General features: G+C 50.8%; 1 protein-coding gene across 2 annotated transcripts in view; it reads left to right on the top strand.

Annotated features, from left to right (window-relative positions):
- PLXNA1 (plexin A1) overlaps positions 1-15,808 on the top strand; it is a 114,124-nt gene that overhangs the window by 86,671 nt on the left and 11,645 nt on the right. Inside the window, exons 21-28 of one of the 2 annotated variants that reach the window (XM_085590498.1) lie at positions 958-1,100; positions 3,602-3,852; positions 7,972-8,038; positions 12,615-12,761; positions 13,511-13,670; positions 14,220-14,323; positions 14,754-14,850; positions 15,511-15,701. In XM_085590498.1, coding sequence (XP_085446624.1) covers positions 958-1,100; positions 3,602-3,852; positions 7,972-8,038; positions 12,615-12,761; positions 13,511-13,670; positions 14,220-14,323; positions 14,754-14,850; positions 15,511-15,701 — 1,160 coding nt within the window. Of the gene's footprint in view, positions 1-957; positions 1,101-3,595; positions 3,853-7,971; positions 8,039-12,614; positions 12,762-13,510; positions 13,671-14,219; positions 14,324-14,753; positions 14,851-15,510; positions 15,702-15,808 lie in introns of both variants that reach the window. The other variant, XM_021532004.4, reaches the window with a different exon arrangement.

Below are 15,808 nucleotides of genomic sequence, written 5' to 3'. Positions count from 1 at the left end.
CCAATGAAGCAGGCGCTGAAAACGAGATAATAAAAAGGGGAAAGAAAGACAAACCTTTGCTCCCCCAAGTCCCCATCCCTCCACATGCCTGTGGATGGCACTGGTGACAGGGAGAGGGGAGGGAGCTGGTGGAGGGGATGGTGTCTTGTCTTCCACAGCTGGCAGATAAAAGGATCTGCTTTTAATTAAAAGGCACAATCTCTTCCCTGCCTTTTCTCTTTTCTAGTCCCACTAGTTACAGATAAGATAGCACGCCTTTCAAGCTGACGGTTTGTTTTTTCTCATCAGGCTGACGAGCCTGCAGTCCTCTGCCTGGCTTTCAGCTCCCTTTAAAGTGCTGTTAATTTGATTTTTCTGAGGGTTTTCTCCCCCCACCCCAACCCCCCTCCCTGTTGCATTTCCAGGACTCTTCTCCCATCAGCTTTTCCCTGTAGGTGCAATTAAAGGTTCAGGACCCCCCTGGATCATGTTCCCCTGGGAGTCACAGCTGCCTCTGCTGGGATCGGGAGGTTCTGGGGTGGGTGTGTTCAAGCTCTTCTCTCAAGTAGTATTTAGGTCAAAAAGAAATGAGGGCAATCTTGTGGTTTAGGCTAACATTTTCCTCAAGAAGCTCTGTTTTTGTTCAAACCTTGCTGTTCCTCCCTGCCCCCAGCATCCCTGGGAGGCTGTGAGTGCTGGGCAGGGGGGATTTGACCCCCCTGGGACCTGGCAGTTCTGTTCCCAAATCTGCCACTTCATTTATTCCAGGGATGTCATCCCCACACTCTGCAGCTCAATTTCTCCATCTGTGAGATGGGGACGGCAATCACAGCCTGCCAGGAAGAGAAATGCTGAGAATATTCATGCCTTGGGGAGGGTCCACCCGTGGGGTGCTGGGGGTGTGATGAGGGGCTGAATGCCAACGCTGTGTGCTGAGACTCCAGGATGTGTTGTTTAATTCTGCTTTTCCCGCCCTAGCCTTTGCTGAGCTGCAGACAGACATCAACGAGCTGACCAACGACCTGGATGGGGCTGGCATCCCTTTTCTGGATTACCGCACCTACGCCATGCGGGTTCTGTTCCCGGGGATAGAAGACCACCCTGTGCTGAAAGAGATGGAGGTGTGGGTCTGTCTGTCTGTCTCTGTAGTGCTTCACACTGGGGATGTGCCCCTGCACAGTCCCCTGCACGAGCCCCTGTGCCCCCCGGGCTGGAGAGATGCTTTGGTTGGATGCTGGCCCGGCGTGGTGCATCTCTCCACGTGGCAGCCGGCGCGGATGTGGACTGGCTGCCAAATGGTTACTGCGTTCTCTGACATTAATATCAATATTTATATTAATATCATTGCTGCTGTCATTTTCTACAGCACTTGCTTTATTCAATTGGGTTTGTTTGATGCCTGACTGGTCGCTTGTTTTTAGCAGGGTTGTCTGACATCGCCTGCTTGCTTGGCTCCACTTCCCCATGCAGAAGCCATCCTTGGCATCCTTCCTCTGCTCCCCAAACCAGCTCCTTCTCTTCTCCTGTCCTGCCCACCTCTGTATAATTTAGTGCATGCAATTGCATAGCAATTGCTTCTTGTGTGCTGGGCTGCTGAGGCCACTCTTGATTACAAGAGGAAGGAGGGGGGTGACCTTCGCTTCCCCTCGCTGCTGACCCAGCACAGTAATTAATGTCGACGTGGGCTTCACAATGTATTTAGGAGAAGTAATTGGCCCTGCTGCAAGATGCACGGTCACTAATTACAGCACAACAAGCTCTTACCAACTGCAAGTGCACGTGCTGCTCTTGTACGCCAGCATGGCTATGGCGTGGGCCCTGGCCTCCTGCCTGCTCTGTTTCCCCAGCCCCTAATCCCAGCTCTGGAGGGTGGTGGGGACCCTGTTTCCATGGATTTCCCCTTGCAGCTCAGGTTTCCGGATACTCAGAGCCAAAGCAGGCGTGTAGGTCCCCCTGGGGCACAGCCCTTCCTGTCTGTACAGATGCCTGGTTCTCCTTTCACCTCTGCTCTTGCTCTTAAAGATTTTCCCTGAAGAGGGAAAGTGGAAAGGGTATCAAAAAGGGTATCAGAGCAGAAATTTTGCATTTGCTGTGGCAGGCTGGGTGGACTTTGTCTATTTCCAGCTCCTAAATCAAAACATCCTGCCTGAGAGAGCACACCAGCTCAGCCTGGCCTGGGAAGTGAGGGGTTAAACTTGCGAAGGGGGAAAAAAAAATCCCCAAAAAAGATTAAATAAAGCAACTAGAGTTGTGTAAGCTTCATATAATTTAATCAGGTTTGCTTTTATTTGTCTCTTTACTCAGAGTGTAACATTAGCTATTGCAAGTGACGGAAGGAAGCTTGCTCATGCACATGCTAATCCACAGTGAGCACCGGTACCAGCTCCCTTCCTCTGCAGGGTTTAGGGGGAGGCTGGCTGCTTTATAAGAATTTAAGCCTGATTAAATATTTAACTCAGTTGTTCATTTCTTTCTGCTAATGATCAGCAAGTTGAACATGGGAGCTTTGAATTGACAAGGACTTGGTGGGAAACAGGATTTTTCTCCAGCGAGACAAAAAAAAGCCCTCTCCAGTATTTTGGAGAGGGAAGTTACAACTGCAAGGAATTTCACTGAACTGAAGAGCACCAATCCAAAGTTTTGATTGAAGTGAAATGATTTGATGTGTCAAAACTCTGTTCTTCATTTTGAGTTGGTGTTTTGAAATGAAAAGTGTTGTTTTGTCTCTAAATACCGACATGAAGCGAAATTTAATGCTTATTCTCCCAATCAGGAAGACAAGGGGGGGAATTAAAGAAAAAAAATTTTGATGTTTTATCACAGGAAGGCTTTTATTCAGACGAAACCATATTTTCTAATGGGAAAATAGAGTATTGTAAAAATACTCATTTCTGATAACAAATGTGGCCAGGACTGGCCAGACCTGGGCTGCTGATGGCAATGCAGGTGCAATAGCAGCCAAACCCAATCTCTGCTGGGTCATATGTGGCCAAATATGGTGAGAAATACAACTTCAAATGTCTCATGAGTACAGGGACTTTTTAGAGTGTATCTGCAGTGGGACAGAGACATATTTCTGCTATTATTTCCCTATCTGAAGTCCACCCCCCCACAAACCACATGGGTTTGCTGCTGGTGGAGCTCAGGGTTGTGGCTTTATTTGCTTTCTATGTAATACCCAAAGTGCATGTTGCAGTGACTTGGGTGGGAATTGAGCTGCTTGTTAGCTGAAATTGAAAATTATAATTTGTGTGTGTGCTTGGAAGAGAAGGAGTGTTTATTTATGGGAAGGAAGTATATTTATGTGTCTGCACAAAAGTAGGAGAGAATCTTTGTGTGGAAGGGTGTGTCTATACAGACATATACATACATTGATGCCCTGAGACCGTGTTAACCTGATGCTGGGATTTTACAAACTAGATAACTCTTCTGGAGGAACTGAGACTGATCACCAAAGGGGAAGCTTGGTAGTAGGGAGAGACTTAGTCCAGCTGCTTTTTGACCCTTTTTCATAATTTCCTATTGTGAGAGTAAATGCAGGGTGTGGTTCAATCCAGTTACCTTCTCGTCACCCTCCCCATCATTCCTGTCTCTCAGCTTTGCTCTATCCTTGCAGGTCCAGGCTAATGTGGAGAAGTCCTTGACCCTCTTTGGTCAGCTCCTGAACAAGAAGCACTTCTTGCTGACCTTCATTCGTACTCTGGAGGCCCAGAGGAGCTTCTCCATGCGGGACCGTGGCAACGTGGCCTCGCTCATCATGACGGCGCTGCAGGGCGAGATGGAGTATGCCACAGGGGTGCTGAAACAGCTCCTGTCAGACCTTATTGAGAAGAACTTGGAGAGCAAGAACCACCCCAAGCTGCTTTTGCGGAGGTGAGTGTCCCCCTGAGAGGCTGGAGCTGTGGGACAGTGCCCAGGCACTTCTGAGCACAGTGACACGAGCCGGTGTCATTTGAGGATGCCACCAGTGATGGCTTTGGTGTTGGCTGTGGCAGTGAGGGCACTGAGTCTGTGGTCAAGCATTTCCTTGTCTGTGTGCAAGTATAAGAGGGATGTGGGGCTACCTGGCCCCAGCCAGGAGCACCTGTGGGATGCTCTCACTCCAGTTTGGCCTGGGCTCGTGCTGCCTGGCCAGGAGACAGCAAGGTGCTCACCAGCTGTTCAGGCTGGTGCAGGTACGGTACATGCTGGTGCCAGGCACTGTGATGTGTTGCTGTAGGTCACCTGGAGAAGGGAAGGTGACCAGGTGGTCCCCCACATCACTTGGCATGTGGAGCAGCTCTTGCCTTGCCTGGTGGGTGCCTCTGTGGGCTGGCAGCAAGCAGGAGTCCTCCCTTCCCTGCTGTCTCCTCAGGGCTTACCTGCCTTGCCAGTCACATGGGGGTTTTCCTGGGAAAGTCAGTCAGATTTCTGCAAGCTGGGAGTCTCTCTGGGGCCGGGGGAAGTGCAAGCAGGAGGCAGTCTGCCAAGCCCTGCCGTGAGTCTGCCTGCCCCATCAATATTTAACGATAGCTCTGAGCTCTCCTTCATCACGGGCTGATGAATATTGAAAGATACACCAAGTTCTGAACAAAAACTATTAATAAGCTCCACTGGTTCAGCTCGAGGCCCTTCGTGCCATCTTCTTCCTTTGCACACCATGCGGTGCCTCCCCATCCCAACGTCCAGCAGCATGGTGCCACCACCTTTGGCAGAGAAGCAAGGATGGCTGAGAGGCATAGGGCTGGCATGTCACCAGAAAGGCTCAAGAAACCCAGGGTATCTTTCAAAGATAAACTGATGTTCATGGCATGGCCAGACTGGACAAAGCCTGTCAGGTTCTGTTACATTGCGCTCAGGACATGCCTTTTCCCCATTCCCCGGGACCCCTGTGACTCTGATCAGATAAGTCTGGTCTCCTCCTTCCAGCCCCAACAAGAATGGCAGAGAGCCAAGAAGCCCTCCCTGTCCAGAGCCTAGATAAACCCCTAACCCTTCCTGTTCATTCTCTTTTGCCCCGCTCTTTCCCTGGGCATCACAGAATAAAGAGAGCTGAACAGCATCGGAGTAAGAGCCTCTTTTGGAAATCTTTGCCTATCTCCTGATATTCCTCCCCTCAAAGCCTTGGATCTCTGGGCTAGCCTGATAATTTAGGGGCTGAGAGGGGGAGGAAATATCAAGGTTCTGTATGCTTGGCCCTGGGGGAACTACCGGAGAAGGCCCAGATGTGAGCTGGTCCCAGTTAGATTCACGTTGCCCGTCTCGTTAGGCATGTTGCTTTCTTACTCTCTCTGCTTCATTTATCACATTACAAGGGTGCCCTTAATGTCTCAAAGCATCTCATTAGCAGTGTGTCAGAGGGGGTGTGTTGTGCTGATGATGGCTGTCTGGGAGTGGGGTGGGTCTTGGAGGTGCCAACTGCTGTTCCCCTGTCCCCTGACTGCATTCTTGGGCTCTTCTCTTCCAATCCTCCATAACACCAGGTTTCACTGAAATATTTAGAATGCATTTCCAGCTCCTGAAGTAAATCAATAAAATATAAATAAAAGGCATCATGAGGAGGCCGGCAGCAGCAGTGACTGGGCTGTGGCACAGGAGCAGAGCCCAACTGCACCAGTGCTCAAAGACTGTCTGTCCCCAGCCACAGAGCTTGAGGGCCATTGCAGTTAGGACAGGGATAAGTCCCCTGGCCAGCACCTTGCTTCTGCCCCCCTCAGTGATATTTAACAAAGAGACACTGTTCTTGAAGCCACGGTGCAGAGAGCTGTGCTTCTCTATCTGTTTGATTAGCCTTGCTGTTGGGTGTGAGAGTGTGCTTACTGCCCAGGGCAACTGGATTAGCATTGATCTAACTGGGGAGAGCTGCTATTTATTTATTTGGCTGTTGGATAATCCCCCCATTGCTGTGGCATCTGGTTCTATCATGGATAAAGACAAACATCCTCCAGAGCCTGAGTGGTGGCACTTCAGATAAGCATTATGGGCTTGTCAGGTCCTTTCTAGGACCAGGGAGGATGTCTGCTAAATAGCTGCAGTCCACTTCACCTTTGGCTTTCTCTACATGTCCCTTTCCTTCTCCCTTATTCTTTCCTGGTGGGAGCATGGAGCCTTCCCTTCTCTGAAGGCTCAGGTAATGCTGTCCTCAAATGGTTTAAGGAGGGCTGTGCTGTTCCAGGGAGGGCAAAAAGGGCTAAGCCCCATTAGCACAAGAGAAAACCTTGGAAGGGACCATATGACCGAGTCAGCTTGAATAAACTCTGGGAAAGTGGATTTCTTGCCCCAGCCATCTGGTCTTTGGGAGCTGCTCCTGGCCCATCTGCTGGGCATGGCATTGCAGTTGGGCAGTGCATGGAGTTGGGCAGTGGGACTCCTTCTGGTAGCTCTAACATTTTGGTTCCTTCTGGATTTTGTTTCTTGAGTCAACCATTTGTATTTGTTTCCCTGGTGCAAGAGGAATGCAGCCATGTCCCTGAGGTTATTAGTATTGCCCGTGCTTTCAGGACCATCTGCATTTGCAAGTGGCTGATCTGATAATTAAAGGGTGGATAAGCTGAAGATTTTAGAAGGAGTGAAGTCCACGTTAAAAATAATGGACATGTTAAGGGGAGTTTTAATCTTATGGCAGAGAGATAAGGTGTGGTGCAGAGACAGGCATGTTAGCTGCACCTGTAGGGCTGCAGGGTTCACCAGGGTCTGGTGTCACCCTCAGCTCCCTCCATGCCTCCATGTCCCCCTCTCTGTTGGTGTGGCACATCCTGACTGCAGTACCCTCATTCACATTTTTCACACCCATCTGAGGGATCCTGCTCTCCCTTTTGTGCATTGTCCCCAGCAGACACAGGCAACATCCTGGACCTTCCCTGCTATGCTGCTTTAGCACCTGGATTTGAACTGTGCTTTAGGAAGCTAGGGGTAATACATAGGTTTTCTCAAGGCAGCTTTGGCTGGTTCCTTTAACTGCATATCCCAAAGCTGAGAGGCACAGCTCCATTTTTAAATTTTTTTTGGAGCAAGCGGGTGTGCAGCAGTGTACACTTGCAAACTCCTGCATCACCACCCCACTCCAAGGAGACACACAACAACCCTAAACTTCACCATGCAGGCATGGAAGGGTTAAATTCCAAGCCTGGCAGTGTCTGTGATCCAAAAGTACATGGAAAACAGGTTAGGTTTCCAACCACTGCTCTTACTCCCTCCTTCTTTAATGCCCTTGTTTTCAGCTGAATTAGTAGTGAGGATAAGTTTGATCAACAACATACTTGGGTCAAAGTTTCCAGACCTAAATCTGGTTGTGGCTTTAACCAAGGCCATGTACCAGTGGGCTGGTGGTGGTCAGTGTCCTCTTGCTCTACTATGGGCCCTGGACTTTGATGCTTTAGAGATCAAGGGCTGCTCGAGGGGTTGCAGGGAAGTCCCATGTCACCAGTACTGGTGGCCTGCATCAGGGCAATGGTAGTACTGAGAGCACTGCAGGACCAGAAGGCAACAGCAGCTCCCAGTGGGGAAAGGGGCTTCCAGCTAGATCTGTCTTTGCCTGCAACCTTAGCCCTTTTTTCAGGTTGTACTTTATCTGGGGAGCTTGAGCTACATTTGGAGATATTGTACTTGGCTTAGGTGCCTCATACAATCCTCCTGTGGAGAGAGCTGCCTGGTTCCAAAGGGACATCATAGAAGAGACAAAGTTCATTGAAGTAGAAGGTACCAGGGAAAAGCAGAAAGCTTCTCATCCCCTGGTGAGACTCCCAGTGGAACAAGCTGAGCTTGACTTGTTGCAGTTCTCCAAATACACTGGAGACCAATTTGCTTTTCTCTCCTGGGGGGCTGCTGATGGGCAGGCTTTCCAGCAGAGCTTGTGCTGCCTGCTTGTGCACCTTGCTTTGAGCCTCCTTTCTAGATGAAGCCTTTTAAAGCCAAAAACAATTTAGCTATAGTCTAAGGGTGAGGTGGCAATGGGTGAGATCAGAGACCTTTAATATTCTCTGCTGATGGCTTTGCTCTCTACCTTCCCTACAGAACGGAGTCAGTGGCAGAGAAGATGCTGACAAATTGGTTCACATTTCTGCTGTACAAGTTTCTGAAGGTGAGTTTGGGAAGGGATGGCAAACCTATGTGGACAGGGAGGTGGTTCCTGCCTCGCTGGGCCAGGTAGCATGCTACCCAAAGCCCAGGCTGACATGCTCCTCAGCATTGCTGCTCCCTCCCAGAGGGAGGATTGCTTCCCAGATCTCTGTTTCCATCCTGGTTTTCTGAGATGCAATTCTGGTCTCCTTTTTGGGAAATAGCTGAGATTGGGAAATGAAATCCAGATCGGGATTGCTTAATGCACAGTGGGTTTGAGATTTTAACAATGGTGCCCTGAGGAAAGATAAATCCAAAGCAACTCAGCTGAGTCTTGGAATGGTCCCCATTCCTCTCTTCTTGCCTTTGCTTGTGTAATTCAGGAGGAAAAAGCCCTGAGAGCTGATCCTCCTATAGACATGGCTGTGATCAGGGGCTGTTTCTGCCTCTTTAAGTTGTAGTTTGATGAGTTGTGCTCTTCATGTAATGCCACTGCTTTTCCTTCATATCTCCAACACTAAGGTGCTGAGGTAGGGGAATTATTTCCTTCAGGCATCTCCACTTCTGCTGCTGCTTCCCCTGACAAAGGTGTCCTGGTGGGGATGCATCCTAGAGGGGCTTGTTGACAGCCAGGGACAGAGCTCTCCAGTGCACCTGCATGAGGCTGCAGAGGCTTTTAGCTTGAATTCACCTGTTTCAAATTTCATCGGGGTAGGAGACGAGGATGCCACAGTGTAAGCTCTGTTTTTACCACTGGTGCATTTACCCATATTGAGAACATTTATTCCATCAGCACCAGTGCTTCCACCTGCTACAGCTGCACTAGTTTCCATGCAGATTACACAGCAGCAGCTTCAGTGCATGGACCCCAGGCTCAGCCCTGCTGCAACTTTGGGATGACTTCGATGGGTGAACAGTACCTGCGATCCTGCAGCTGGTTTGTCAGGCAGCAGGGCTGTTTCTTGGGATCCTGCCTGGTGTCAGTGGCACACTGGGTGGCACACTGCTGTTTTTGTGGGATTTCATCCCTCATTAAGATAAAGAAGGTTTGAACTATTTCCAGCCAAGTGATGAGAGCGAGCAGGAGTCTCAGCAGAACTCAAGTGATCGTCAACGAGAAGTGATTTATAATATCACTTACATGCTCTTGGCTTTTTGCCTCTGTCAAGGAATAGCCTGTATCTATAAAAATCTATCTAGCATGCTGGAGATTGATTGCCAGGGGTGGGAGAGAAGAAGAGCTGTGCTGGTCACAGGGAGATGTCAAACCTCCCACTGCCCCTTTGTGCCAGGGCTTTGTCCAGCAGGGCCCTTTTGCATCAGCAGTGGCCAGTGGGATTGAGTAGAACACTGGCAGAAAGCTCTCTGGGCTCTGTGAACTTGGTGGGACAGACAGGAGTAGTTCTCCTTGTGGATAGACTCCTCCAAGGCTCCTTGAAGTGAACAGGGTTATGCTTTGGCTGAGCAAAGTGCAGTGCACAGCCTGTGAATGCCCACAGCAGAGTTTGTGGACACTGTATTTCTGTGTGTGACCTGACATCCTTGACCTGTCCCTGGCTGGACTGGGCCATGTTCAGAAGCTACTTTAGATTAGCTCATGCACCACCAATGTCCTGCATCTGTCCTTGTCCCCCTTCAGAGAGGCTTCTGGGCACATTACCAGTTGTGGAGCAATAAGAGGATAAGGAGTAGCAGGTGAGAGGTGTGGGGATGGTGGAACCAGGGAAATGCCTCTTTATAAAAAAGTCCTTGGCTACACCATGACTTAGGTGGGAAAACACCTCCAGTCTCTGGGTGGTAGCAGCAGGAGAAAGGTCTGATCTATGTGCACCATTACAAGAAAAACATACACAGAGGGCCTGGATGAACTTGCTGGGTGTGAAATTCGTTACGCTGGGATTCATCTCCTTGACAAGTGGTTGAAACTCCACTGCTTGAGTCACTTGAGTTAAAACAGGAAGAGACTTGAGGATGTGCTCATGCCCTCTTCTGGGTTGGTCCCACCAGAGGAGACCCACGAGGCTGTTCTCACCTGTCTCTGGACAGTGAGGATTACAGGTGGCAGCAACAGCAGGAGAAGGCTGTGGAGTAGATGGAGAGTATCACAACAGACAGCTTGCCAGCAGGGAAAGTGCCCCAAACTGCAGTAATTGTGCATGTAAATGAGGCAGACAGCCATGTGCCCAGCTCTCAGCAAACCTGCCCTGAGCAGAGCAAGATACACTGGGGTGAGGGATGGGGACAGGCACAGGACAGCCCCTCATGCCCAGGGCCAGCAGCGTGGGGAGCCAGTGAGGGCTGGCGCTTTCAGGAGGGCCCTGTAGAAGCATTTATCAGACTCTTAATGAGACACCTCAGGGAAAGGGAGGTGGATAAATTGAGACAAGTGCTGAAAAATGCACAATATTAGGTGCCTGATGAGCTAGATCTAGTCAGTAAGACAGTTTGGGAATTAGATGGCTTTTTTCAGCCTGCTCCCAACATACCAACACAAGCATGCACAGGGTGTCTGCAGCTGCCCTCCTCCAGCTTGGCTCCCATGGAGAGCCCTCAGAGCTCCCCTCAGTCAGGTCCCCAGCAGTGAGCATAAGGGGGCATAAGGGCTGGCAGGGTGGGCACAGTCATATTTGGGGAACAGGCTGCCCTTCATCAACCTGAGGGACCGCCTGGCCACATCTCAGTGGTCTTCTTCTGTATTTCATCTGATGGAGTTCATCTCAGATGAACTGTCCAGCATGAGTTTCTTTGGTCCCTGTTCATTTTGTTGGTCTCTGTCAAAGATGATCCCTAAAGCATCCTCGTCTGCATTGTCTCAGTGAGCTGTGACCCACAGCAACACCTCGGTCCTGGTCTTCAAGAGCTGGTGGGGACAATGAGCTGGGAATGATGTGTTGCATTTTAAGGGTCCACACTAGGACCAGACAGAGGAGTCAGTGTAAGAAAGACTGCGCCCACCTCTCTTGGTGTGAATCCCTAGAGGTGGGTGCAGAGCTGCAGATGTGGGGGCAGCAGTCATGCCTTACTGGAGAGGTGAAATCTGTGGGCTGAGACTGTAGCAACCAGGGCAGATGGAAGCAAGAGTTCTGCTCCAAGCCATCCTCCATCCATACCACTTCCACAGACTCGGAGTTTTCACAAGGAGTTTTTGCAAACAACCAAAAACGGGAATTTAAGTCCTTCCAGCAGAACCAGAGGGGAAGGCTTGGGGTGCCCTGGGGACCCCTGGGCTCTCACCACTCTGCAGCCAAGCTCACCTTGCAGGCAGCCGGTGATGTGCAGCCTAGCACCCACTCGGGTATCTCACTTTTCCAAGCTGACTTAATGAAGCCAAGTTTGCAAATGAAACATAATTTCAAAGACAGGCATGTTGTCGGAAGGTCTGGGGATGATGTATGCCTGTTCCTGCTCGTTAGCAGCTGTCTCTTTAATTACCGCAGATGCTAACGAGATGCTAACAGCATATGGTGACAGGGAGAGCAGCCGCACTTTGCACCAAAGTACAATTTATTTGTGAGGCGGCCGGGAGGGAGGGATGAGGGCTAGTGGGGTAAAATCTGCTGGGACTTCTCTCCATCCTCTCTGTTCCCATTGTACTCTTTTTTCTCCCTTAGGGCTAATGCCTGTATCTGGAAGGGCTCATTGGGATGCAGCTCAGGGGAATTGTTTGGGCCCTGGGTTATGAATGGGTGTTTATTCCCAGTCCTGCTATGCCAAATCCTGGCTCTGGGCTGGTTGGTGCTTCCAACCCTGGCAGGTCCTTTGGTGTTTCTGAATCCAGCATCCAGCATGTTTTAGGGGGAAGTGTCTGGTCCAGTTTCCCTTTCCCTTCCTCCCATGTATGAGATAGATGCTGATGTGGCTCTATCTGGTAGCTAAAGCTGGCTCTGACTACAAGGCTTTGGCAGTGGAGATGCGTAGGTGGCAAATGGTTTAACTGCAGGAAACCTCATTGCCTGCTCCCCTCTGTCACCTGGAGACTCAGGGTTGTCTGAGGGTTGCTCCCTTGCTTTTCCTTTCCAGTGGGTGTGGCTGGCTGTGCCTAGCTGTCATTTGGAGAAACCTCCTTTGGCGTTCTCTCATGTGAGACTGGGCTCCTGGCAGATGTCAGAACTGCATTTTGATATCTGGGCAAGAGCCCCCAGGCTGTCCCACTGGGGGTGCTCTTTCCAGTCCTCAGGTGCTTCTCTTGTCTGGAGCAGCTCAAAAGACAGGCTGTATCCCATACTCAAGGTCCCCAGATTCAATCTGCTCTTTAGTAGACCTGAATTTACCCTGTTTAGCTCATCTTTGCCTTGCAGAATGAGCAGAATTCACCTAGAAGTGTCTGGAAGCCCTGGAAATCTAAGCGTACAGGTTGATAGACAAACAACTTCCAGTGGGCTTGGAAAGAGAGAGTGAGCTCCTTCACAGGATGAATTTTACCATGGACCCCCCCTCCTTGCAGTCTTGAGTAAGGGATGAAGACTTTTTATAATGCCATGGGTGGGGATTGATTCTGCAGGAGACTTCTGACATGGTGGTGGTTCTTAAAAGGCAAAACAGGTGCCTGGCACCTTCTAACTCCTCTCTCTCCTCTACTCCAACCCTCTATCCCACAGGAGTGTGCTGGGGAACCTCTCTTCATGCTCTACTGTGCCATCAAGCAGCAGATGGAGAAGGGGCCCATTGATGCCATCACAGGAGAGGCTCGCTACTCCCTCAGTGAGGACAAGCTCATCCGGCAGCAGATTGACTACAAAATGCTGGTTAGTGCAAGCAGGAGCACACAAAATACTTTAGAGAGAGTTTTGTCTGCTGTTCTCTCCAGCATTCCTGGGTTGCCTCTCACCCTGTCTGAGTGGGCCCCATCTCAGACAAGGTCAGAAACAGGGCCTTTTCTTGGCAAGGTTCGTTCTTGCCATGGGCCCAAGGAAGCCAAACATGAACTGAATCTGCTCCACATCTCTCCAAGCAAACCCCTGGCAATGGCAGGTTTGGGTGGGGGATGCTGTTGAGCTTGTGCTATATGGAACAGCCCATAGCTCATGTTCAGTGGGGATCAAAGTTAGAGCTTTGAGGTTATTGCAGGAGAGATACTTCTGCCTCTTCCTTCTGAGCCATATCCTCTGTCCAGCTGAATGATAAGCCAGACCCTTCCCCTGGCTGAGCGTGCAGCTGGTTCTTCACCTGCAGCTCAGTCTCCACAGGGATGGTTTGGGAGGGGAGTGGAGTGTGCCTGGGCATTGTTCGTTCTCAACAGGCTTTGTTGCACTGGGCAAAGTTTGCAAGGATTCCTTCACTGACACTGTGCTTCCTTTTTGGGAATTGGAGGTTTGACAGTTTCAGGGAGAGGTGGGGAAAGGGGAGCAGGAATGTGCCATGTGACTACAACTGCACAGCGGCTCAGGATTTGAGAAGACATGGCCTGTAGGCAGCTGTAGCCTTGTGTCCTTGGACCTGCCTTTGCAGCAAGTGTGTCACAGCCTCTCACTCAACCCTTTCTGCCCCTGTGTAGACCCTCAACTGTGTGAACCCTGAGAATGAGAATGCCCCAGAGATCCCTGTCAAGGTGCTGAACTGCGACACCATCACCCAGGTGAAGGAGAAGCTGCTGGATGCTGTCTACAAGGGTGTGCCCTATTCCCAGCGACCCAAAGCTGGAGACATGGACCTGGGTAAGAGAGCCAAGCACTTCCCTGTGGGGAACAGGGATGTGACTAAGAGCAGAAGTGCCAATAAATCCATGCTGGGCAGGAAAATCAACAGATCGTTATAGAAGCACATTTTTGGTGGATTTGTTCAGTTCATTTTTGCCATGATGGTGGCACTGACTGTGTGTGGGGAGCCCTGACACGAGAGTGTGGATCCTGCCAGTGGAGGGGGGGTAGAGAGGAGAGCCCCCTTGGGTCTTCTGGGGTCTCAATTTCAGGCTTGAGGTGTCTTGAGATCCAAGGAGGCTAGGAATAGTTGAGAGCAATGTTAATAGTCCTGTTCTTAAAGGGAGGAGAGGGGAATGGAGAGGAGCAAAGGCCACCAGGGTCAAACTGATGCTGTCTGTCCCTGAGTGCTTGCATTTGTCTAACACTTTGATAGTCATCAGCTCTGGGGCTCAGAGGGGTGGGAGGCCTCTTAAGTTGATGCCTTGGGACTGTGCTCGTACCCTTGCCTTATCTTTGTGCTCCTATTATCCACTAACCACGAGTCCTTCTCCCTCTTGGGGACAGAGTGGCGGCAGGGCAGGATGGCCCGCATCATCCTGCAGGATGAAGATGTCACCACAAAGATTGACAATGACTGGAAGAGGCTGAACACCCTGGCCCACTACCAGGTAAGGCTGTCCATGATGGAGAACATGAAGCAGTCACCAGCTGCTTTGAGCTTGAGCATCTTTTCTCCCTCCTCAGCTTGGTCAGGGCCTGAGCTCAGCTCTCCAGGGCCATGGCCAGGAGGTCTGCAGTCACTTTCCTGCCTGCACCTTGTGTTTTTGGTCCTTTTAAATGGGTATTTCCAGGGGTCATAGAGGCTGTTTCCCACTCTGACCTTAACCTGCCATTTTCATGCTGAGCTTTTGGTGTGTTCCTGTCCTTCCCCTTCCCCCAGCTGTCACAGAGATATGTCAGGCTCCTTTGCTGGAGATGATGTCCCTGGGGTGGTGACAGTACCACTGCATCCCTCTGGGGCTGGTTTCTCCCATGCTGGGGCTGTTCCCCCTGTGCCTCTCTGGTGTGGCAGCCTGCTCAGCCCATTTCTGCCCACAGGTGACAGACGGATCCTCAGTAGCCCTGGTGCCCAAGCAGAACTCAGCATACAACATCTCCAACTCCTCCACCTTCACCAAGTCCCTCAGCAGATATGGTGAGTGCACATGGGCATCCTCCTCTGGGCTGGCTGGGGAGGTGGCACTGGGCTGGGCATGCGGACCAAGGCACAGGCCAAGTGACTATATCTGTAACTCATGTGAACAAAGTCCTCCAAACTCCCAGCTCTCCTGCATGATGCTACTTATTCTAGTGGTGGAGAGGGAGCAGGTGCCCTCAGAGCCATCTTTCTTTGCAGTGTGTTGGACTCAGGGGAAAAAGGCAAATGTTAGATGGTTGCTGTTAAGGGATCCTTTCCCTTTTATTCCCCTGAAATCTAATTAAAATAAGCACAGAGGCACTTAGCACTTAAAAGAGCAGAGTTGAAGTCTGCCACAAATGTACTGGCAGCTGTACTTCAGCCTTGGTTTGGAAGGGAATAGTGTGATCAGCTCAAACTGGCACAGGAAGCATCTGTGATCCTGGCACTTGTGTGCTGGGAGCAGGACAGGCTCTGCAGAATTCCTTCCGTGGTTGCCCTGGCCCCTGTACATCAGCCAGGCTCAGGAGTATGGTCACAGGAGTATGCTCACAGCAGAGCTCCCAGTTCATGGTGGTTGCAGAGGCTGAATCCCAAAGCTCCTGTGGAGGGAGGGGGAATGATGGGGCTGGTGGTGAGGCAGAGGTGGCAGGGTAGGAGCATCCCCTGTGCTTGCAGAGAGCATGCTGAGGACAGCCAGCAGCCCCGACAGCCTGCGCTCACGGACCCCCATGATCACCCCCGACCTGGAGAGCGGCACGAAGCTCTGGCACCTGGTGAAAAACCACGACCACATGGACCAGCGGGAGGGCGACCGGGGCAGCAAGATGGTCTCCGAGATCTACCTGACCCGTCTGTTGGCCACCAAGGTATGGCCCAGAGACCCAGAGCTGGTGCCTGGCTTTGAAAATTGGAATGGGGAAGGGTGGTGATTTATATTGTCCAAAAGTGGTACGCACTGTTTACCTCCTGCTCT

The sequence above is a fragment of the Lonchura striata genome, chromosome 12 (genome assembly GCF_050655825.1).
Source record: "Lonchura striata isolate lonStrDom1 chromosome 12, ASM5065582v1, whole genome shotgun sequence".
Lineage (NCBI taxonomy): Eukaryota > Metazoa > Chordata > Aves > Passeriformes > Estrildidae > Lonchura > Lonchura striata.
The sequence above is the reverse complement of the archived record's forward strand: the minus strand, read 5'-3'. Positions and strand labels throughout refer to the sequence as shown.